The 25,523-nt window shown below is 37.4% G+C and overlaps 1 protein-coding gene across 2 annotated transcripts in view; it reads right to left on the bottom strand.

Moving 5' to 3' along the window:
• Window positions 1–12,174, bottom strand: part of KYNU (kynureninase) — a 110,717-nt gene extending 98,543 nt beyond the window's left edge. Inside the window, exons 1-2 of one of the 2 annotated variants that reach the window (XM_042952391.1) lie at window positions 12,047–12,174; window positions 4,532–4,714 (exon numbers count right to left, since the gene is read on the bottom strand). In XM_042952391.1, the coding sequence (XP_042808325.1) occupies window positions 4,532–4,700 (169 nt within the window). In that variant the 5' untranslated portion in view covers window positions 4,701–4,714; window positions 12,047–12,174. Of the gene's footprint in view, window positions 1–4,531; window positions 4,715–6,309; window positions 6,466–12,046 lie in introns of those variants that run through there. The other variant, XM_042952392.1, reaches the window with a different exon arrangement.
• Between the last annotated feature and the right edge of the window lie 13,349 nt (window positions 12,175–25,523).

Raw genomic sequence — 25,523 nt, 5'->3', positions numbered from 1 at the left:
GCATATTAATATCAGACAAGGAAGACTACAGAGTGAAGAAATTACCAGGGATAAAGTAGAACATTACATAATGATAATGTATCAATTCAATAAGATATAACAATCTCAAATGTGAATGCATCTAATACCAGAGTTATTTCTCCCAGTTAACAGTTTATTCATTGAATAATTAACTCAGGTTTGTTCAATCAGTATTTAAAATATTTCTTGAATCTCTTCCCTTTTTTCACCTCCAATGCATTTACTTTGATTTCTATAGTTCCTTTTGGATTTCTGAAAAAATATTCTACATCATTTCCTTAATTCTACTTTTGCCTTCTTCATTTGAGTCTGCAGTCTTGATGAAATGAAATTAGTAACATTAATATACAATTTTGTGGTTCCAAGCTTAAACATTTTCCACAGCTATGAATAAACTCAGCAGAAATTCAAACATTACTGGGCAGTTAAAAGAAAGAAAGAAAGAAAGAAAGAAAGAAAGAAAGAAAGAAAGAAAGAAAGACCCACATGCAAACACACACACACACACACACACACACACGCACGCAAATTTTCTAATTCTTCAGCAACTATGCTTTCTCTTGCTTGTGTGTTTACAAATGCTGTTATTTCTGAGGGATAAGACCTCACTGGCCACCTCCACCTTAGGGTCTGCCTAGAGGACTCCCATTCATACAAAGAGAAATAACATAGCCCTTGCTTTCAGGGAACAATTAGTCTAATACAAAAGGAAAGACAAAATTACAAGTAGGTCCATGCGGTGCCTCGGTGGCTCAGCCGGTAAAGCATCCGACTCTTGGTTTCCCCTCAGGTCATGATCTTGTGGTTGGTGAGTTCGAGCCCTGCATCGGGCTCTGTGCTGACAGCTCAGAGCCTGGACCATGCTTAGGATTTTGTGTCTCCCTCTCTCTCTGCCCCTCCCCTGCTCATGCTCTGATTCTCTCTCTCTCTCTCTGGTAAAAATAAATAAACATTTACAAAATTTTTTAAAAAGATTACAAGTCCACAAAATTGCATAATGCAAGTGCAATGAGAAATTCAAAATGTCTATGAAATCAAATTTTTAACTAAGAAATATTCTTACTTTTTTTCTTATAGAAATTAGATATATAAATCATTAGAATCCTATAGTCATAAATATAGCTGGATAAAACCTTTATTTAACATGTTAGCTACTATTAAATAAAGGATTATACTTTATGCTAAAAAGCATACTTTCCCATATTTCATTCACTGATACCTCATACTTGTCACTAACTTCTGAGCCTAACAATAGTTGAACTGAAGAGGCTCTATTATATTACATGGAACCCCTGGAGACAAACTCAAGCATGGCAGTTTTCTATGCCAATTGTATCTAACAGGATAATATCACAAAGTCATAGTAATGGTAGATCTTGTTTGGAGAGCATTCAATTTAACTTATTAAAGTTGAATGACAATTTTCTCATCTTTCCTGAACATATGATAAAATTGAAAGAGGGGAATATTTGAGGATGAAAGAAACAGTGATAGGAATACCATTGAAATAACTTTCTAGGTCCAAGACGGAGCTGCTTCTGCCCAGGATGATACATCAGCATGGAAACTTAGGTGACTTTCCTAGTCCCTATTAATGTTCTGCTTGACCAGAAAGGCAGTACATACTGTCAGCCAATCCTAATGCCAAGCCAACTCTGGACTCTATACTTATTTCCTTATTCCTTCTTGCCCCAAACAAGTTTTACTATGTGGCCCCACCAAATCAGACATTTTCTATTTTTCTCTTCCTTGTTCTTTATTCTTTGTCCTATAAAAGCTTCCTGCCTCCCACCCCATTTTGCAGTTCCCTGGACCCTAGCGAATGGAAATTGTGAGTTTCAGGAAGTGTTGAATAAAGTCTGTATCATCTAAATTGTCTTCGTTATCATTTTTAAGCAACTCTTTGTGTAAAACTACTCTCAAACACAAGTTACTTACAAGGGCATTGTCTGATTTAATGATCTATATAGAGCAAAATAGTAACAGGTTTGGTAGATTACTGGCCACTTGGAGCTGGGGATGTAAAAAGGGAGTAAAGACTCAGGTTGTGGTGATGATCATCAAACTATAAGCACCTATTGAACTATGCACTTAAAAACATTTTTTTAATGTTTATTTACTTTTTGAGAGAGAGAATGAGAGAGAGAGAGAGACAGAAGCAAGGGAGGGGCAGAGAGAGAGAGGGAGACACAGAATCTGAAGCAGGCTCCAGGCTTTGAGCTGTCAGCATATAGAGACTGATGTGGGACTTGAACCCATGGACCATGAGATCATGACCTGAGCCAAAGGCAGACACTTAACAAACTGAACCACCCAGGTGCCCCAAATTGTGCACTTAAAATACTAAATGATATAAGTCAGACAAAGAAAGAAAATATTGTATGATATCACTGATATGAAGAATTGAATGAATGAATGAATGAATGAATAAATAAATAAATAAATAAATAAATAAATAAAAAATAAATATAAATGAACTGATAGATACAGAGACAGATTGGTGGTGGTTGCCAAAGGCGTCAGGTGTGGGGTAGGCAAAATAGGTAAAAACACTCAAAAGGTACCAACTCTCAGTTATAAGATAAGCAAATCCTGGGGGTATCCTGCAGAGCATAAAACAAAGTGGATTCTATGGTATATAAATTCCAACTCAATAGAGTAGTTTCTTTTTTAACTAAGCTCTATGCCCAACATGAAGCTTGAGCTCATGACCCTGAGATCAAAAGTCCCATGCTCTACTGACTGAGCCAGTCAGGTTCCCTTAGAGTAATCTTCGAAAAAGTAATAGCTTTGAGTCAAGACAACTGGAGAAGGAGTCCCAAAATTTGGAATCCATTTCTGGTTATATCATCCAGCTACATGGACTAGGCAAATTCATTTAAAATTCCTTACAGGGGTGCCTGGGTGGCCTAGTCGGTTAACCATCTGACTTCAGCTCAGGTCATGATCTCATGGTTCGTGAGTTGGAGCCCCTCATTGGGCTCTGTGCGGATAGCTGAGAGCCTGCCTCAGATCGCTGTCTCCCTCTCTCTCTGTCTTACCCCCCTCCACGCCGCTCACACTCTCTCTCTCTCAAAAATAAATAAACATTAAAAAAAAAATTTAATTTAAAACTCCTTAGAACAAGTTGTTAATATAACTAAGACTTAAAAAATTAAAATCAATTGAAAAATAAAATATCTAGAAGCAATAAACTTTATACATGAAGAAAAAATTACAACTTTTTAAGAAAAGCAAATGGCCAAGGAGTTTATACAAATTTCAAACACTGTTCCAAGATTTGCAAATTCAAACAAGGAAGGAACAATTTTTGATTATCAAATAAGCAAAGATGTCCATGACACAAGTGCTTTTGTTTCTGGAGGAAATACAAATGTAAATGTGGAAGTCATTTTGGTACTTTGATAGGTAGGTCATAAAGACTTTGTCTTGTATCTCTGAAAAACCAATATATGAAAATACAATAAAAAGAAGAGTTGGGATCTTATGGAACTATCCAGTATCCTCTCAGAGATTCAGGAACAATTATGTTCCAAACAGGAATAATTTAGAGAGATTTAGACACGTCTTTCCAATATTTATGTCTTGCATGCCTTCCTTGCTTGCTTTCTTCCTTTTTCTTGGTGCATATGTTTGTGCATGAGTGTGTGTGTGCATGCATGTGTGCATGTGTTATTTTGGGGGTATGATCTTTAGAACAACATTGAACATTAAGTGCAACATCAGCTAAGTAAAAATAATTTTGACCCTTTTCTCTAACAATGTCTCAAAAACCATCTAGGAAAAGGAAAATAAAACCTATATTTATTTTGACAAATCTTTTTTCATTGATGTAAAATGGAGCAAAGTCAAATATTTTAAAAATTTCATATTTTTATACTTGTGCTACCTATTTTTTTAAAATAGGACATCCCCAAACCAAGAACAGAATCAGCTTACCATATTATTTAAAAGAAAAAAAAAATGCAATATGTATTTCTTAGTCACTGATTGTTTCCTTATTTTTGGTAATTCTTATACATGCCATCTTTACTCACAGCATACAAAGATGGTTATTCACATAATATCTTCTTAATATGCCCAAATCACAAAATAATATTTCCTCTAAGAGAAATATCATGCTATCATTAACTAGGTGCCACAAATAAGAGATATTCTAATACTGTATTGAAAAGAAATTGTTTTGAGCTCTAAGTGCTTAGAGAACAAGTAAATGCGTCTGCCTATAATTTTCAATAGTCACTCTATTGTTCAGAGAAATAGATGACAGTATAAAAACGCTGCAAGTATTTTATTCAGAAGAAGAAAAGGAACATAAAGAATCTGAGGCTAAGGTTGGCTGACAGGCTGATTTAGTAGCACCAGGAACTTTCTGTTTTTCAGACATAATTACAATGGCTCTATTATGTAAGAGAACAACGATTTCAAAGGTTTATGATAAACTCATGTAGTAGCAAAAATAAATTAATAAATTAATTAAGAAAAATAGAATTCTTTTCAGTGTTCTTACCTGCAGGTAGATCCTGCATTTTGGGGATATGAAAATTCTCTCTGAAGTGCCTCAGCTTATCTTCCTTATCAAGGTGGAGGGCAACCCTCTCATCTGTCAGGTGACATCTAAGTTCAGATGCGATGCGTTGAAGTGTGTCAGCTGGTAACTCAAGAGGTGAAGCCTCCATTATAAGTTGTTTCTCTAAAAGTGAAGAAAAATAATTAAAAATAATTTAGCCACCACCATTTTTTTTCTGTAGAAAATGAGCCTTTTAGGTAAAGAATGTTGTGTCTTTCCTTTTTTAAAAAAATTTTTAATGTTTATTTATTTATTTTAATTTTTTTAATGTTTATTTTTGACAGAGAAAGAGACAGAGCATGAGCAGGGAAGGGGCAGAAAGAGGGGGAGACACAGAATCCGAAACAGGCTCCAGGCTTTGAGCTATCAGCACAGAGCCCAACGTGGGGCTCAAACTCACAAACTGTGAGATCATGACCTGAGCCCAAGTCGGACGCTCAACCGACTGAGCCACCCAGGCACCCCTAATGTTGATTTATTTTTGAGAGAGAGAGAGAGACAGACAGACAGAGCATGAGCAGGGGAGAGGCATAGAGAGAGGGAGACACAGAATCCAAAGGAGGCTCCAGGCTCTGAATGGTCAGCACAGAGCCCATTGTGGGGCTCAAACCCACAAACCATGAGATCATGACTGGAGCCGAAGTCGGATGCTTAACCAACTGAGCCACCCAGGCACCCCATCTTTTTTTTTTAAGTTTATTTCTTTTGAGAGAGACAGAGAGAGTGTGAGCAGGGGTCGGGCAGAGAGGGAGAGAGAGAATCCCAGGCAGGTCCCAAGCACGGTCAGCATGCAGAGCCCCATGCTGGGCTCAAACTCATAAAACCACAAAACCATGAGATCATGACCTGAGCAGAAATCAAGAGTCAGTCACTTAACCGTCTGAGCCACCCAGGCATCCCAAGAATCTTGTCTTAAATACGATTCTCATTTTTCCAACCTTAGAATAACTTTATTAACCAAACAGCATTAAACCTCATGCTTGAGTTTTTCTCATGTATGAAATAAAGAAAATGATAATAACTTACGGATGTTGAAAGGAATGGTGGTCAGGACAGAGTATGCTCTCAATAAATGTTAGCTCTTTCCATTTTTATTTTCTGGATAATGGTCCAAATTAGTGGCTTTCAAACATACATAATTTTATCACCTTTTCCTCTAGATGTCTTACTGCGGTAACAGTAAAGATGCTTTTGTGGGGCAACAAGGTGGCTCAGTCGGTTAAGCAATGGACTCTTGATTAGGAGTCAGGTCATGATCTCATGGTTGGTAAGACTAAGCCCTGCATTGGGCTTTGTGCTGGCAGCTCAGAGCCTGTTTGGGATTCTCTCTCTCCTTCTCTCTCTCTGTCCCTCCCCTGCACACAGTGTCTCCTTCTCTCTCAAAATAAATAAATAGACATTAAAAAAAATTTTGTTTTACCTTTTTAAAATATTTACTTATTTGTGAGAGAAAGAGAGACAGAGCATGAGTTAAGGGGGAAGGGCAGAGAAAGATGGAGACACAGAACCCAAAGCAGGCTCCAGGCTCCGAGTTGTCAGCACAGTGCCCGACATGGGGCTCAAACTCACAAACTGTAGGATCATGACCCGAGCCAAAGTCAGACACTCAACTGACTGAGCCACCCAGGTGCCCCTTGGATCATAATTTTAAAATTAGGGACATATATACAATAAAATCTTAACAAAGTCTTTATTGTGAATGAAAAAGGTAAGTTTACCTTAAGAAATGTTGACTTTTGCCATAGGAAGACCAAGGAGCTGTTTCTGCTGCCATAATGAGAAACTTTTCTCTCACAACTGTATGTTCCATCTTAGAATGAAACAGGGCCCTGTGGTATTTTGTGAAACTATATCCTGCTCTATGTAACCATCATTTAAATTTCGCACAATTTTGGAAAAAAATCTCAATTTTCTGGAAGGGAAAAAATAACAGTGGAAATTTAACTACGTATTCTTAAACTTTACCCAAGTTTTCTTTATATTTATTTATCCATATTTCACAAAGTTTTAGTTTTTTTTGAAATTGAGCAACTATGGTATTAGAGAAAAAAACATTTTCTCAGGCTAGCTTGATTTACAAATTTATACTTTTGTGGCTCACGTATACATTCCTCCATTTATTTACTTTCCAACAAGTACTTGTTGAATACCAGCCATGTAGTTCCAAGCACTGATAGAATAACAGTGTAAAAGATGGTGTATAAGTAATTAATTAGTGGACAATGAAAAAAATAATTTTAAAAAATGTAATTTGAGATCGTTTCAACAGCTACGAGTAAACAGAACAGAGTAATGGGATAGAGAGTCACTGGGGTATGGAATGGCTTCTCAGGGAGAGGGTCAGGTAAGTGCATCTTTCTGAGGCAGGGACATATGTGCATATGTGGAACATTTTATGGAGTCAAACATGTGAGGACCAAGAACCAGAGAAGATGACAACAAGTACACAGATCCTGTGGTGGAGATGGTCTTGGCCTGTTCAGCTAATGCACTAAGGGAGGTAGTCAGAAGGAGAGACTATAAGATAAAGGAGACAGAGGCAGAGGCAGAAGTTAATTATGAAGAACTTTGAAGCTAGAAAGGAGTTTGGGTATTTTTCTAAGTTTAATGGGAAATTGTCAGAGAATCTTGAGTAGGAAAATGACATGATGTAATTTTGCATGAAATAAAAATCACTTTTTCTGCTCTCTGATGAATTAGAAGAGTTGAAAAAGAGAAGCAAATTAAGGCTATTCTAGTAGTTCAGAGAAAAAGTGATGGTGGATTAAATGTGAAAAAGAGAAAAATAGAGAAAAGTGTGAATTCATTATATATTTTGGAGGAAAAGCAAATAGATTTTCTCTGGTGTGGGATCTGGGCAAATATGTTGGAAGTGGTGAAATAAGAAATACCCGGGGAAGAAAAATTTTGAGAAGGAAAATCAAAGTTCTATGTAGGACACATAAAGTTTAAGGTAGAAATATCAAACTGGCCATTGGATGTTGTGTTCTATAGCTTAGAAGAAAATTAGATCACAAGATATAAGCTTGATATTTTTCAACTCATAGACTATACTTAAAGCCTAGAAATCCTAAGAACTAACTAAAACTAACAGAGAGGAAGCTCTCAAATCTCAATTCAATCATCTGTCTTTAATTCATCACCTTTACTTCTCCCACCCCAACCAACACACCCAGTATTAGGCAATAAACAGTTGCATGTCTGAATATTGTACAATGCCAGTAAAACAAGCATACTTCTTATTCTCTAAACTTAAATTCTTCTGCTTGTTTATTTGAGCTCTTCTTTTGTCAATTGCCAGTGGTCTCCTTGATGAGCTGTTCTGTATATTCTCAAAGAAAGATACTGATCTTGATCTGAATATGTTTTTAGCTTTGATGCCAATAATGATTACCAATTGCTCCAATCCATGCTTGTACAAAAGTCAATGATTTCAACATTGGTGTTGATTGTTCTTTCAGTATGTGACCATACTAAATTATTGTCTTTTTCATGAAATTTTCTATGTGATTTTTCATGTCATTCTCATGTCATTCCCTTTGCCTAAAATGTCCTATTTCCCTTTATACACATTCACATCCTAGTCACCTTCAAAGCCCTAGCTCAAATGTTACTTTTTTTATCCTATAAGTCCTCAGCTAAAAGTAAGTTTTCCTCCTCTGGATACCTGTAACACTTAGAAGCACATCCTAATTGATAAATAATGCATCTTGTCAGATACTATATTTATTTAGATGCATATATGTTTGGGAAAGCTTAAACAAGTTGCCGTGCCTACAACTTGATTTTGCGTGGGTTCCTACCTATTACCTTCTGATGAAATAACCTGCCTTTTGAATGGAGATGACTGTGCCTCTACCACTTGACAGTATCAACTGCTTGGTCACACTTGATTAGACCCCTAATGGACACGACCCACTTGAGACAATCACCTGTTGTGTCAATGACCTGCAAGAGACTTGTGAATGCCTTAGCCAAACAGTCATTCATGATTGTGTTTAGCTGAGCATCGAATCAAATTCTTTCAGGAATCATAGCTATGACATACAGTCATTTATTTGGTTAGAAACAGGAGCAAAAACTTTAAAAAATCATAGAAAGCAATGATAAAATGGTTGGGTGTAGGAGTCTTGTCATGAGTGACTCATTTTTTCAAAGTTAAACAGAGCCACTGGTTGCTAAAGCATGAAGTGATTTCAGCAGCAAGTAAGAATCAAGTTAATTATGCAACAGCAGGTGATGGAATAGCTATGTCTCCTGAAAGGTCCAGGAAAAACCAGTCTGGAGAGTCACTGAATCCTTCCATGCAGCAAATTATGTGTAAGGCCTGGAAGGCCACCTACTTGGCTGTTCTGAGAATCCCACGAGCTATTTTCTGCCTATCAAGGGTGTCTTTACTATAAACCTATTACTTACAGTGGCTTGATTGAGTTGCTAGTCTACACTACTGAACTGTATTCTACCTAGGGGCCTGAATCTTGTTCATCTTTGCATCCATTCCATTCCTGAGCAGTGGCTTTTAGATAGAGAGTTCCCCTAAAACGACAGTTGAACAAAGATGCACAAAATAGCTTGAATTATTTCACATGATTAATGACTGTTCACAGAGGATACCATTCTTATTACAATCACATGGAAATTAAAAACATTTTCAATGAGACTAAGAATCAAGAGAGCTTGTCTTACATTTAAGAATGTCTTTGGAGAGTCAGCACTCTTTTATTTTTATTTATTTTAAATTTTTTTTGATTTTTTTTTTTTTTGAGAGACAGAGAGACTGAGCATGAGTGGGGGAGGGGCAGAGAGAGAAGGAGACACAGAATCTAAAGCAGGCTCCAGGCTCTGAGCTGTCATCACAGAGTCCCACACAGGGTTCAAACTCACGAGCTGTGAGGCCATGACCTGAGCCGAAGTCGGATGCTTAACCGACTGAGCCACCCAGGTTCCGTAAGTCAACACTTTGATGGTTCATTGGAGTTGACTGTAAACTCTAACTGGGTTACCTAAATAAACTGACAGATTAGTTTGCTACCATTATATTCCCAGTAAAATCCAACTTTCTTTGTTTAAAACAAAAAAGATATTCATATTCATTCATTAGCTAGTTTATATTTGTTTCTTATTTAATCCTTGTAACAATCCTGAGGGATCAGAATAACTCTCCCATTTCCAGACCAAACTCTGGAATCAATAGAGAAGAAAGAAAAAGGTATGAAGATAAGAGAGTTCACTGTTTGGGACTGTACTTCACTTGAGGAACTTAGTCAGTTGTGCTTATCTTTGGGATGGCATGCAGGTAGAATGTACAGAGCAGGATTCCTGACCCTCTAAATTTATTTTTCCTTTCATCTTGTTTTATGACTTTTAAAAAATGTTTCTTTCGCTCATTCTTTTTTCCCCCCTTCATTATTTTTTTCAGCTTTGTACTCAGTCTGCAAAATACTGCAGGCAATGAATCTATCTACTCTTTTTAATCAGTCCTTCCAGTCCAGTCCCAGCCAGGCAGAGGTTAAAGCAGCTGGTTCCTCTTCTGGGCCTGTCACAGCCCAAATGTCACAACCCCACCTGCACCGACAGTGAGATACCTGCTGGCAAAATAATCTTTCTGGGAGAACACACCTGGTCTCACCCTGCCAACAGGCACAGCCACCACCAGAAGCTAATACAGTCCTCAGTGCCCACAATACCACAGTGCCCTCACTCCAAAGAAGCAGTTTATTAACTCATAACAGTTGCTGCTTCATTCTGCACTCATCCTGCCATCTAAGACAATTAGTGCTTCACAAGCCATAATTTTATGCCTTGTGTAGGTTTATCATTTTCAAATAAACTAACATGCCCTTATTGTGAAATAAAAAAATTCAATCCAACTTAAAAACCCCAAATTGTATATGTCACATTTTAAATAATGATGTTATTAAGAAAGTGGAAATGTATATGCATTTGGTCTTGGGCAAGTCACCTAACTTTTCTGTTCTGCAATGCTATATAAAACTAATTTAAGTTCTACTTTCTTCAGAAGATCATGATTAAGAGTGAATGAAATTAAGTAGGTAAATTTCTTTATAAAGAGATAAAAGATGTGCTCATGGTATCTTTAAGTATTAATACCCTGTGATGAAAATTGCCATTTTACCCTCACTTTAGCTTTTGAAATTTTGAAAATTGCATTTTGCCAATTTTATTTGGACAGCTACAACTTTAAGGCTAAAACTTTTATTAAAAATGATTGTTTTGGGGATTCTCGGTGGCTCAGTCGGTTAGGTGTCTGACTTTAGCTCAGGTCATGATCTCAAAGTCCGTGGGTTTGAGCCATGCGTTGGGCTCTGTGCTGACAGCTCAGAGCCTGGAGCCTGCTTCCGATTCTGGGTCTCTCTCTGCCCCTCCCCACTCATGCTCTGTCTCTCTCTGCTTTCAAGAATAAATAAAACATTTAAAAATTTTTTAAGTAAAAAAAATGGACTGCTTTCAAGGAATCATGGAATTCAGGATCCTCAGTCACCCATGGGACTAAGGTTAAATAGTTAAATAAATGACTATTGAATACTCAGTGGTTAATCTTTATACAGCTTCACATTTCATGCCTGAAATGAGCCAATTAAACACATGAGTTCAAAGTTTAGAAGCTGACAAAGCAAATTATAAAGAAAGTGTATAGCGTTTCATTGAGAAAGAAATAAAGTATTACTTAACATATGTGTACAGAGCCACGTTCTTTAAACATATCATTGTTTGAGAAATGAGTGACATCATTGTCACAACTGCATGTTCATATCAAGGATTATATGAGTTACATGCTGAATTTCACATTAATAAGATCAATGCATTTGCTCCAATGCTATTACCTAATAAAACACCCCACCCCTCTCAAAATAAAAGCAGGAAAGAAAGAAACAAAACAAAACTTTCTTACCTATTAAAAAAAAAAGTGTACCAACTCTCCATTCTTAGGAAAATATTTCATAAAATGAAAGGGGAAGAAACCTTGCTCACGAAATAGACGTTTTCACTTCCCCAAATAAATATTTAATATGACTAATGGCACCACAAGACAACTAGAATTACCAGAAAACAGAGGACTTCATGCTTCTTTAAAGATGTGAATTTTTATATGATCTTACCACTTCAACTCAAGTAACTGCAGAAGTACTTTAATTAGTCAAATGTAATTATCTTTTAGTAAATGAATTGCACAGTACTATTGACAACAGTTCTTTTTCACTACATTGGTAAAGATCTCTTTATTTAAGCGAACATTTTAAAGGAGGGGAGGGCATTAGGGGACTGTATCATTTTTATAAAGATAATTTGGAGAATAAAAAGAGAAGAAAGAGCCTGGCAGAAGAAACCACTAACACAGTGTAGCAAGGATTCTAGCAGAAAGAACTTTCCTTTAGAAAAAAATCACTGACTATATATTTGTGTAGAGTGTATTATCTGTGTCTCTGTGCTTACCAGCTAGGATTCCGATGATGGGATGGATCCACAGCTCCCTGCCTCCTTTAAAAAAAAAGAAAGAAAGAAAGAAAAGGAAAAAGAAAAACTCTCAAGATTTCCTTGCAGATTTACAGGTCAGAACTCAGGGTGAGAAACTCCGGGCACTTCTGCATAGACAAAAACCTGTGGGGAATTTGTGAGCTAACTTTAGTTCCTCCCCCTTTTTCTAAACTGATAGTAAATCTCCAGTCACTGACAAACACCTAAGCAACAGGCGGCTCTTGCTCTCTCTTTCAAACAGGAGGGGCTTATTTAGGACTTTGTCCTCTAAGCTGCTCTAAACACTAAACTCTAAACACTTCTTTGCCTTCCAACTCCTTAGAACTTTGGGCAAAAAAACTATATCCTATAATGATCCTACTGAGTAAATAGAGTAACCTTGTTGGTGTGTAAGTCATACCAATGAGTTTGCTCTGGAGCTAAATTCCAAAATTCGCATTTCTTCTTGGTTTGGGCTCTGGAATACACTAATAAGGACGGGAGAGAAATTCTTTCCCAAGTCTCAAAATAAAGGAAACTTGGCTTTTGAGGCCACGCCCGGTGATCAAATGCATTGAGTTTCTAGTCTGAAGGTAGAGTTTGACATTTAACAGATTAACATTTTTAGTCACAAGTTTAAAATAGGTCTCAATTCTAGAATATACTTTATTGCCCAATAGGTGCATTAAAACACACACACACACACACACACACACACACACACACACACACACAACTTCTAGATTATCAGTTTAGTTAACAAGACAATCAAGAAGAGAGTTTGAAGATAAAGTGGAAATTTAGCCTCAAAATCTTCACAAATGCAAATTCTTCCTTTAAGCCTATGGTCTGTCTATTGATTTACCTCTGTTATCTTTTCATGCTGATCCCTGAGCTTGGGTCTAGTGGGTGAATATACTTTTAGGCATAAAATCAGAGTAAAGAGTTTTAGAGTGAAGACTAAAGCTAGGGACTGGGCCTGAATAATTGAATCCCTTTTGTATGTATGTTGATGCCTTTTTTGAGCACCCACACACAACAGGTAAAACATTATTTGATTCAATCATCTCTGCCATGTGTTCACTATATAACTCAGGACAATTTACCTAATGCGCCCTGAAACTCAGTATCCATCTATCAAATGGACACAAAATTACCTTCTCACGAGATAAGTAAAATACAAAACAATGCATGTGGAAAGCCAGCACACCAAAACACACAAGTCAGCAAATGACACACTTTTTTTTTTCTGAATTAATCAAAAAGTATTGCCCTCCAGTGTCCAAAAGAGGATGATAAAACACATGAAATGAATTTAATATAAGTAATTGAACAGTGAAAATAAAATATATTTCATTTCATCTCTCCTACCCTTACAATAATCCTATAATGTGTGTACTGTATCCTTACACTATTTAGTTGAAAGAGTAAACCTTTGAATCCAGTCTGGGTATCTCAAAATTTGCATTTTTTTTCCTATTTTGTTTATTTCTTGGGATGTAAGAACTTTGGAAGATTTGACCGGTTTTAATATCCAGGAAGTGAGCCTGGGCTGGAGTCTGTGTCATTTTTGGTAAAGAATCATAATCTTTTAACTACTGACTATGGATATTGAAATAGAAATAGAGCTACAGGTTTATAGGTCAGGACTTACTTTCACATTGCTTCTTCTAAAGTCTTTTGATAGTAGTGTTAGAAACCATCCCATCAAAATATTAATCTGCCCTATAATAAGATCTCCTTCTTTCCCCATAAAGGAAGGTGGTCTTGTCTGAAACAATCTTCTCTCTTGCCAGTAATTTTCTTGCCTCCCTATAAAATCTCCATTTTTTAATGTTTATCTACTTTTTTTTGAGAGAGAGAAAGAGGAAGGGAGAGAGAGAGAGAGCAGAAGCAGGGGAGGGGCAGAGACAAAAGGAGAGAGAATCCCAAGCAGGCTCTGCACTGTCAGCACAGAGTTCAAGGACTCTGGTGAGCATAGAACTCACCAGCCTTGAGATCATGACCTGAGCCAAAGTTGGATACTCAATACACTGAGCTACCCAGGTGCCCCAGCTACATCTTATTTCTTATGTTTTGTAAATCTCTTTTTTAAAGTTTGTTACCTTCTACTAAAATGCAGAAATTCAAAATTTAATCTCACTGGCTTTATTCAATACTTCATAAATTGGGAAGCGCTCAATTTAGCAGATAGAAAGCCGCTCCTAGGAGCTGTACAAAATGAAAGATTTTCATAGAAAGAAGGAAGAGAGAACAAAGATGTTATATTAGACAAAAAAGATAGATTGGTTATGGCAAAGTCACTTTCCTTTAGGGCATGACAGGGGTTTTCAAGTGCATTATCTAATTACTGTTAATCAGGTAATTCCTGATTCCTGGTTTAAGATGTCATTTCTAGGAAAGCCAAAACTATAATTAAGTCTCAGTTTGGTGATGTGGAGCTTAGCATAAGTGACTCCATTATGGGTCTGTTATCTTGTTTTTAATTCTTCATTCACTTAAAAAAAGAAGTATCAAGCGTATTCTTTGCATCAGGCATGATTATATGCCAGGGATATTAATGATGAGGAAAATCTTTATAATATTAACATAAGTCCCTAAAGTTATAAAGGAACTGTGAAATATCAAGCCATGGAGGGAGTGGTGGAAACAGGGACCACTGCAGGATCAGCTCTGGAAGGAAAACAAGGAAGGGATTGAGCTTCTATTTCTTCTTTTTAGAAAAAGGAAGAAGAAACATGCTGCCAGGATAAACTGTTGTTACCAATTCAGTTGTCTATTAATTTCCATATATATCATCTTGCCTACAACATGATAAATCTCTAAAATGTTAGACTTGATTATACCTTCCTGAGCACCTTGCCCTTAAAATGGAGCTAAATAAATATGTTAAATTAGTTACTTTTTCCAGAAAAGGTTCAGTTTCTTCTATCAAAATAGATGAAGGGGATATAATGATGATTATTATCCTATTCTTCAGGGCTTATTCACCATGGCTAAGCCAGTGCCAGGGAAATAGTAGACTTCACTGGGTGCTTGCTGTATTATTTACCAAATTAAATTCAGGGCAGCAAATTGTGTCTGCAAGTATCCAAGGCTACACACCCAACTATGACACTCCAGTGTGAAATGTTCCATGAGTAGAAATGGGTAATGAGATTGAACACAGAGCTGCTGCTCAGCAGCTAATTCAGGTCCTACTATTAATAAAAGTGTTCTGTAGAAGTGAAGAAAAACCTCAACCATAGGGACCAGTTGGGGAAGAACTGATAAACTGCAGTCTCAAACTTGGGTGTTGAAGGATAGCAGAATGTGTCACCCAAAAATATGACTGCAGGTGTTCAGAAATTGCCACCACAAAATATGTCTCTGTGGTATATTGATTATCTTGAGCTGGAGGCACTTAAAAAACAGCAAATGGGAGAGAGGCTGTCTCTGATCTCTTATCTGCCTGAAAACAGATCCCCCAAAAGAAGTCAGTTGTTATCAATCCCCTCCCTGGGAGTTTCTTCAACCAGGGAAGATTGACTCTTATCACAGGAGAGGGGACTAGAAGTCCACACCCTGACCAACTTTGTCACTAACTATCATATCTTTTACCTATACTTTTCAGGGCCCTTTCCTAATAAACATTTACTCTCCCTTTAAGAGGCCTACATCTCCCCTCCCCTTCTAATCTAATGGGAGTCACCCATTTTTCCCTGGGTATCTCCCATGTATACATGAGACATTCATGATAATAAACTTGTTTTTCCTCTTGTTAATATTTTATTATAGGGTTACCACCTAAAAACTCAGAAGGGTTGAGGAAGAATTAAAATTTCCTTCCCTACAGTATATAGAAAATCTCTCATTATTCTATTATATAAATTAAACAATTATATATATATATATATATATATAATTAAACAGTATATTTATTATATATATATAATTAAACAATTATATAAATTAAACAATTTAGGATCTCAATTGTCACTTCTGTAAAGGGAGAATTAGTCTTGAGTCATTACTGGGACTCTCCTTTTCCACATGTTTTAAGCACAACAAAATACTCTGAGATGAGCCTATTAGCTTCCTTGACTCTCTTCCCTTCTGCCTCTCTCTTTTCCCCATACCATCACCCTGCACTCCCAAACACTCTTTCCCTCTCTTCTGAGGGTGAACCAATATAACATAAACTTTCTTAAAAGCCAGGTCAGGATGTTCTCACTAAGCAATTTCTATCCTGAAGCCAAGAAATGCAGAATCTTCTTTATATGGGTAGAGAAAAATATAAATAAAGAACAGTACACACACAAAAAATTCTTTCTCTGCTCTTTCCCTTCCCCTTTCTTTTTCCCCCTCCTCCTCCTTTTCCTATCTTCACTCTCTCCTTCTCTCCCCCTTCCCTTTGTCTTTATTTCCCCTATCTCCCCTTTCTCATTCCTCCTCCCCTTCTCCTCTCCTCTTCTCTCCCCAGTGTCTCTCCCCTTGCCTCCCTCTTTCTCCTCACCTCTTCTTCCTCCCCCTCATTTCTCCCCCTTTCTCCTCTTCCTGTGCTTCTGTAGCAAGGAAAGCAAAACAAATTAATGTGCCAGTAAATCACTAGGTTGTATTTAAATAAGCTCTTCTCTCCTTCCTGTGAGGTATATATTCTGGTTATTAGAAAAATTTTCCAGTAATGGACAGGGAGTTTCCTATCCTCTGTACATAGTATTTTCAGTTTTTCTGAGAAACATATAAGAGCTCATTATAAGCAACTATCATTCTGCCAGTTGATGATTAAAATTCATTTAGAAACTAAAATTCCTGTAACCCATTCACTTTTCCCTAAATCAGAATTTCTCCCTCATTATTAAATTCACAGAGATATTTAAGGCAATCTATATGCGGTGTTCTGGCAGGGGAATTTTAATAGTTCTCTTTTATGTGTGTTCAGATGTCAATTTGCCCAAATGTCTGATTGTTTACCTTAAGAACTGGAATTAACAAATTATATTTTTCTCTGTATTTAAGTAATGAGCAGATAAAAGAATCTGAGCTAGATACAAAGGGCTTTCACACAATCCATATATAGTCTTGCTAGTTATTTGATATTCTATGTAGCTAATTAATTAGGTCTATTTGCTTTGTTGACATTGGAAATATGTTAATTTTAAAACTTTGAAGATTTATCACTTTATCACATTTTATTGATTTCATTTTTAATTTTTATTTTGAAATAATTTCACTCCTGTAGAAAAGTTGCAAAAATACTACAAAGAATTTTATGTGAGGGTGCCTGGGTGGCTCACTTGGTTGAGTGTCCGACTTTCGCTCAGGTAATGATCTCGTTACTCAAAGGTATAAGCTCTGCATTGGGCTCTGTTCTGACAGGTCAGAGCCTGGATCCTGTTTCGGATTCTGTGTCTCCCTCTCTCTCTCTGCCCCTCCCCTGATGATGCTCTGTCTCTCTCTCAAAAATAAACACTAAAAAAAAAAAAAAAAAAAAAAAAAAAAAAATGGATATTCTTCACCAAGACTTACCAATTTTAGCATTTTGATATATTTGCTTTTTTCTCTCATAAACATAGCCATATACTCCTCAAGACACATCTGTGTGTCCTTTCTTGAACCATTTAAGACTAAGTTGAAATGTCATATTCCCTTATTCCTAAAGCTTCCTAAGTGTGACTTCCAAAGAATGAGGATATTCACTTACATAACCTCACTATAGCTATCAATATCAGGATATCCCATATTAATATAATAGTATTAGCTAATAAAAAAAAACTTTATTCAAATTTTTCCAATTGGTATAATAATGTCCTTTATAGATATCTTCTTTTTAATGCAGCCTCAAATCCAAGATTATGCATTGAATTTAACTGCCTTGTCTACCTTAATCTGAAACATTTTTTAGCCTGTCTTTGTATCTTTTATTCTTTTTCATTTTTTACTTGTGTTTGTGTGGTGAAAACACATAACAGAAAATTTACCGTCTTAATTAATTTTAAGTGTAGAGCTCAGCAGTGTTAAGCATATTCATATTGTTGTTGAACAATTCTCCAAAACTTTTTCATCTTGCAATCTTTAAACTCCATACTACTTGACCAACTCCCCTTTTCCATCTCCCCCAAACACCTGACCACCACTATTCTACTTCCTGTTATGAATCTGACTACTTTAGGTACCTCATAAAAGTTGGATCATATAGTATCCTTTTTTTTGACTGGCTTATTTTACCCAGGATAATGTCCACAAGGTTCATCTATGTTGTAACATGTGACAATTTCCTTTCTTTCTATGGCTGAACAATATTCTATTGTATGTATACATCACATTTTGTTTATCCATTTATCTACTGATGGATATGGGGTTGTATCCACCTTTTGACTTTGTGAATATATTATTATTTTTTTGTGAAGAATGTAGTTTTAATGATGACAAAAGTAGTTTCATTTGTCAAAAAATGTTTTGAAAGATACATGTCCAGATTTTAACCATTTTATGTTATATATTGCCCATTCATTGAAAACATTTTTTTTCAAGAAATACAAAAAGTATTGCCCCTGTCCCAGTGGAATTTAGATTCAGTAAGTCTAGAATTTTAGCACTGTCATGTGCATTACTCTTTTTTTTAAATATAATTTATTGTCAAGTTAGCTAACATACAGTGTATACAGTGTGCGCTGGGTTCTGGGGTAGACTCTCAGGATTTATCACTTGCATACAACACATAGTGCTCACTCATCCCAACAAATGCCCTCCTCAATGCCCATCACCCATTTCCCCTCTTCCCCGCCCACCCCCATCAACCCTCAGTTTGTTCTTTTATTGAAGAGCCTCTTATGGTTTGCCTCCCTCTCTGTTTGAAATTATTTTTTCCCCTTTCCTTCCCTCATGGTCTTCTGTTAAGTTTCTCAAGTTCCACATATGAGTGAAAACATATGATAACTGCCTTTCTCTGACTGACTTAATTCATTTCGCATAAACCCTCCAGTTCCATCCATGTCGTTGCAAATTGCAGGATTTAATTCTTACTCATTGCCAAGTAGTATTCCATTATATATATAAACCACATCTTTATCCATTCATCAGTTGATGGATATTTGGGCTCTTTCCCTAATTTGGCTATTGTTGAAAGTGCTGCTATAAACATTGGGGTACATGTGCCCCTATAGATCAGCACCCCTTTACCTATGGATGAATTCCTAATAGTGCTTGCTATTACTGGATCATAGCATAATTCTATTTTTAATTTTGTGAGGAAACTTCACACTGTTTTCCAGAGTGGTTGTACCAGTTTGAATTCCCACCGAAGTGCAAGAGGGTTCCCATTTCTCCACATTCTCTCCAACATCTGTTGTTTCCTGAGTTGTTAATTTTAGCCACTCTGACTGGTGTGAGGTGGGATCTCAGTGTGGTTTTGATTTTATATTTCCCTGATAATGAGTGATGTTGAGCATCTTGTCATATCTGTTAGCCATCTGGATGTCTTCTTGGGAAAAGTGTCTATTTATGTCTTCTGCCCATTTCTTCACTGGATTATTTGTTTTTTGGGTGTTGAGTTTGGTAATTATAGATTTTGGATACTAACCCTTTATCTCATAAGTCATTTGCAAGTATCTTCTCTCATTCTGTGGGTTGCCTTTTAGTTTTGTTGGTTCTTTCCTTTGCAGTGCAGAAGCTTTTTATCTTGATGAGGTCCCAATAATTTATTTTTGCTTTTAATTTCCTTGCCTTTGGAGACATGTCAAGTAAGAAGTTTCTGTGGCTGAGGTCAAAGAGGTGGTTGCCTGTTTTGTCCTCTAGGGTTTTGATGATTTACTGTCTCAAAATTTAGGTCTTTCATCCATTTTGAGTTTATTTTTGTGTGTGGTGTAAGAAAGTGGTCTGGTTCTATTCTTCTGCATGTTACTGTCTAGTTCTTCGACCATCATTTCCTGAAGAGACTTTTTTCCATTGGATACTTTTTCATGCTTTGTCAAAGATGAATTGGCCATGCATTTGTGGGTCCAATTCTGGGTTCCCTATTCTATTCCATTGGTCTATGTGTCTGTATTTGTGCCAATACCATACTGTTTTGATGATTACAGCTTTGTAGTAGAGGCTAAAGTCCGGGATTGTGATTCTTTCTGCTTTGGTTTTCTTCTTCAACATTACTTTGGCTATTTGGGGTCTTCTGTGGTTCCATACAAATTTTAGGATTATTTGTTCTAGCTTTGGGAAGAATGCCAGTGCAACTTTGAGTCGGATTGCATTGAATATAGATTGCTTTGGGTAGTATTGACATTTTAACAATACTTGTTCTTCCAATCCATGAGCATGGAATGTTTTTCCATTTCTTCGTGTCTTCTTCAATTTCTTTCATAAGTTTTCAATAGTTTTCATCATACAAATCTTTTACATCTTTGGTTAGGTTTATTCCTGGGTATTTTATGGTTCTTTGTGCAACTGTAAATGGGATTGATTTCTTGATTTCTCTTTCTGTTGTTTCATTATTGATGTATAGAAATGCAAACCAATTTCTGTACATTGATTTCGTATCCTGTGACTTTGCTAAATTCATGTATCAGTTCTAGTAGCTTTTTGGTGGAGTCTTTGGGGTTTTCATGTAGAGTATCATGTCATCTGTGAAAAGTGAAAGTTTAACTTCTTTACCAATTTGAATGCCTTTGATTTCCTTTTGTTGTCTGATTGCTAAGGCTAGGACTTCCGACACTATGTTAAAAATAGTGGTGAGAGTGGACATCCCTGTCGTGTTCCTGATCTCAGGGGGAAAGCTGTCAGTTTTTCTTCAGTGAGGATGATATTAGCTATGGGCTTTTTCATATATGGCTTTTATGATGTTAAGGCATGTTCCTTCTATCCCAACTTTCTTGAGGGTTTTTATTAAGAAAGCATGCTGTATTTTGTCAATTGCTTTTTCTGCATCTATTGATAGGATCATATGGTTCTTATCCTTTCTTTTATTAATGTGATGTATCACATTGATTGATTTGCAAATATTGAACCAACCCTGCAGCCCAGGAATGAATCCCATTTGATCACGGTGAATAATTCTTTTAATATACTGTTGAATTTAATTTGCTAGTATATTGTTGAAAATGTTTTCATCCCTGTTCATCAGGGATATTGGCCTGTACTTCCTTTTTAGTGGGGCCTTTTTCTGGTTTGGGAATCAAGGTAATGCAGGCTTCATAGAATGAGCCCAGAAGCTTCCTTCCATTTCTATCTTTTGGAACAGCTTGAGAGGGATAGGTGTTAACTATGCTTTAAATGTCTGGTAGAATTCCCCTGGAAGCCATCTGACCAAAGACTCTTAATTGTTGGGAGATTTTTGATAACTGATTCAATTTCTTCACTGGCAATGGGTCTGTTCAAATTTTCTATTTCTTCCTATTTGAGTTTTATAGTGTGTGTATGTCTAGAAACTTGCCCATTTCTTCCAGGTATTGTCCAGTTTGTTGGCATATAATTTTTCATAGTAATCTCTAATAATTTTATTTCTGTGGTGTTGGTTGTGATTTTTCCTTTTTCGTTCATGATTTAATCTATTTGGGTTCTCTCTATTTTCTTTTTGAGAAGTCTGGCTAGGGGTTTATCAATTTGGTGTATTTAAAAAAAAAACAGCTCTTAGATTCATTGACATTTCCACTGTTTATGTTTTTGTTTTTGTTTGATTCCATATTGTTAATTTATACTCTAATCTTTATTATTTCTCTTCTGCTGACTTGGGGTTTCTTTGCTGTTCTGCTTCTAGTTTTGTATTTGGGATTTTTCTAGTTTCTTGAGATAGGCATGGATTGAAATGTATTTTCCTCTTAGGACTGCCTTTGCTGCATCCCAAAGTATTTGGACTGTTTTCATTTCATTTGCTTCCATATATTTTTTAACTTCTTTAATTGCCTGGTTGACCCATTCATTCTTTAGTAGTATGTTCTTTAACCTCCATGCATTTGGAGGCTTTCCAAATTTTTGTGTGTGGCTGATTTCAAGTTTAATAGCATTGTGATCTGTAAATATGCATGGTATAATCTCAATTCTTTTATATTGATTGAGGGCTGTTTTGTGACCCAGCATGTGATCTATCTTGGAGAATGTTCCATGTGCACTCGAGAAGAAGGTGTATTCTGCTGCTTTTGGATGAAAAGTTCTGAATATATCTGTCAAGTCCGTCTGATCCAGTGTATCATACAAGGCCTTTGTTTCTTTTGATTTTCTGCCTAGATGATCTGTCCATTACTGTAAGTGGAGTATTAAAGTCCCCTGCAATTACCATGTTCTTATAAATAAAATTGCTTATGTTTATGAGTAATTGATTTATGCATTTGGCCATTCCAATTTGGGGGCCTAAATATTTACAATTGTTAACTCTTCTTGATGGATAGACCCCGTAACTATGATATATTGTCCTTTTTCATCTCTTTTTACAGCCTTTAGTTTAAAATCTAGCTTATCTAAGTATGGCTACTCCAGCTTTTTTTTTTTTTTTTTTTTTTTTTTTTTTGTCTTCTAGTAGCATGATAGATGGTTCTCAGTCCCCTCACTTTCAATCTGAAGGTGTCCTCAGGTCTAAAACAAGTCTCTTGTAGGCAGCATATAGATGGATCTTGGTTGTGTTTTTTTGTTTGTTTGTTTTATCCATTCTGAATCCCTATGTCTTTTGAATGGGGCACTTAATCCATTTACATTCAGAGTTATTATGGAAAGATATGGATTTAGTGTTATTCTGTTATCTGTAGGTTTCATGTTTGTTGTGATGGTCTCTGGTCCTTTGTAGTCTTTGCAGCATTCCATTCAGAGTGTCCCTCCAGATCTCTTGCAGGACTGGTTTAGTGGTCATGAACTCCTTCAGTTTTTGTTTGTCTGGGAAAGCCTTTATCTCTCCTTCTACTCTGAATAACAGCTTTGCTGGATAAAGATTCTTGGTTGCATATTTTTCCTATTCAGTACATTGATTATTTCCTGCCACTCCCTTTTGGCCTGCCAAGTTTCAGTGGACAGGTCTGCTACTGCCCTTATGTGTCTATCCTTGTAGGTTAAGGCCCTTTTTTCCCTAGCTGCTTTCAGAATTCTCTCTTAATCTTTGTATTTTGCCAGTTTCACTATAATATGCCATGGTGAAGAACTATTCTTGTTGAATCTGAAGGGAGTTCTCTGTGCCTCCTGGATTTGGATGTATGCTTCCTTCTCCAGATTAGGAAAGTTCTCAGCTATAATTTGTTTGAGTAAACCTGCCACTTTCTCTTCTGGAAGTCCAATGATATGGATATTATTACGTTCCATTGAATCACTTAGTTCTCTAACTCTCCCCTCATGGTCTAGTCTTTTCTAATTTCTCTTTTTCTCAGCTTCATCATTTTCCATAATTTTATGTTCTATTTCACTTATTCTCCCCTCTGCTTCCTCCATCCTTGCTGTCACTGCATCTAGTTTATTTTGCACCTCATTTACAACATTTCTTAATTCATCCTATTACTTAGTTCCTTGATCTTTTTAGCAATAGATTCTCTTCTGTCTTCTATGCTTTATTCAAGCCCAGCTATTAATCTTATGACTATTATTCTAAATTCTTGATCAGATATATTGTTTACTTTTGTTTTGAGCAAAACTAAACTCTAGCTGTTGTTTCTTCCTGGAATTTCTTTTGAGGAGAAATCTTCCATTTCATATTTTTGGCTAGTTTTCTGTCCCTTACGTGTTTTAATAACTTGTTATGTGTCTTGCACCTGAGAGCACTACTATACTAATAAGGGGTCATACCCTGTCCAGGACCTGGTCTTCAAGACTATTTTTGGAGTTTGTTGCATGCTTTCTATTGTTGTGACCCTAGTTGCTTTATGTCCCTACTCATGGTGGTGGTTTGGACCTTCTGCCAGGTGCGCTTTGATTTGTTCATTGACGTAACCTTGGAAACATTTTTAAAAAGGGGGTGGTGTTGGAAGAAGCCTTATCCCATACAAAAAGAGAAATGACAGGGGCAGGGGAAAAGAAAAGAAGAAAAAATCAGACCAGGCAGAGCATCTGAGAAACTATACGGCTTAATCCATAGAGTGAGAGAGAGAGGAAAATAAAGAAGGAGATACAGAAGAGGTATAAAAAGAATAGATTAAAAATGTCTGCTTGATCCAAGTGAGGTTCCGGAAGATGGCGGCGTAGGAGGACGCGGGGCTCACAGCGCGTCCAGCCGATCACTTAGATTCCACCTACACCTGCCTAAAGAACCCAGAAAACCGCCAGAGGATTAGCAGAAGGGAGTCTCAGGAGTCAAGTGCAGACTAGAGGCCCACGGAAGAGGGTAGGAAGGGCGGCAAGGCGGTGCGCGCTCCACGGACTGGCGGGAGGGAGCCGGGGCGGAGGGGCGGCTCGCCGGCCAAGCAGAGCCCCCGAGTCTGGCTGGCAAAAGCGGAGGGGCCGGACAGACTGTGTTCCGACAGCAAGCGCGACTTAGCGTCTGGGAGGTCATAAGTTAACAGCTCTGCGCGGAAAGCGGGAAGGCTGGAGGACAAAGGGAGGGAGAGCTGCTGAGCCCCCGGACGGCAGAGCTCAGCTTGGCGGGGAACAAAGGCGCCAGCGCCATCTCCCCCGCCCATCCCCCAGCCAAAATCCCAAAGGGAACCAGTTCCTGCCAGGGAACTTGCTCGCTCCGCGCAAACACCCAACTCTGTGCTTCTGCGGAGCCAAACCTCCGGCAGCGGATCTGACTCCCTCCCGCTGCCACAGGGCTCCTCCTGAAGTGGATCACCTAAGGAGAAGCGAGCTAAGCCTGCCCCTCCAGCCCCCGTGCACCTTGCCTACCCACCCCAGCTAATACGCCAGATCCCCAGCAACACAAGCCTGGCAGTGTGCAAGTAGCCCAGACGGAACACGCCACCCCACAGTGAATCCCGCCCCTAGGAGAGGGGAAGAGAAGGCACACACCAGTCTGACTGTGGCCCCAGCAGTGGGCTGGGGGCAGACATCGGGTCGGACTGCGGCCCCGCCCACTAACTCCAGTTATACACCACAGCACAGGGGAAGTGCACTGCAGGTCCTCACCACGCCAGGGACTCTCCAAAATGACCAAACGGAAGAATTCCCCTCAGAAGAATCTCCAGGAAATAACAACAGCTAATGAACTGATCAAAAAGGATTTAAATAATATAACAGAAAGTGAATTTAGAATAATAGTCATAAAATTAATCGCTGGGCTTGAAAACAGTATACAGGACAGCAGAGAATCTCTTGCCACAAAGATCGAGGGACTAAGGAACAGTCACGAGGAGTTGAAAAACGCTTTAAACGAAATGCAAAACAAAATGGAAACAACGATGGCTCGGCTTGAAGAGGCAGAGGAGAGAATAGGTGAACTAGAAGATAAAGTTATGGAGAAAGAGGAAGCTGAAAGAAAGAGAGATAAAAAAAATCCAGGAGTATGAGGGGAAAATTAGAGAACTAAGTGATACACTAAAAAAAAATAATATACGCATAATTGGTATCCCAGAGGAGG

This window comes from Panthera leo, chromosome C1 (assembly GCF_018350215.1).
Source record: "Panthera leo isolate Ple1 chromosome C1, P.leo_Ple1_pat1.1, whole genome shotgun sequence".
NCBI lineage: Eukaryota > Metazoa > Chordata > Mammalia > Carnivora > Felidae > Panthera > Panthera leo.
This window is presented reverse-complemented; position numbering and strand designations above follow the sequence as displayed.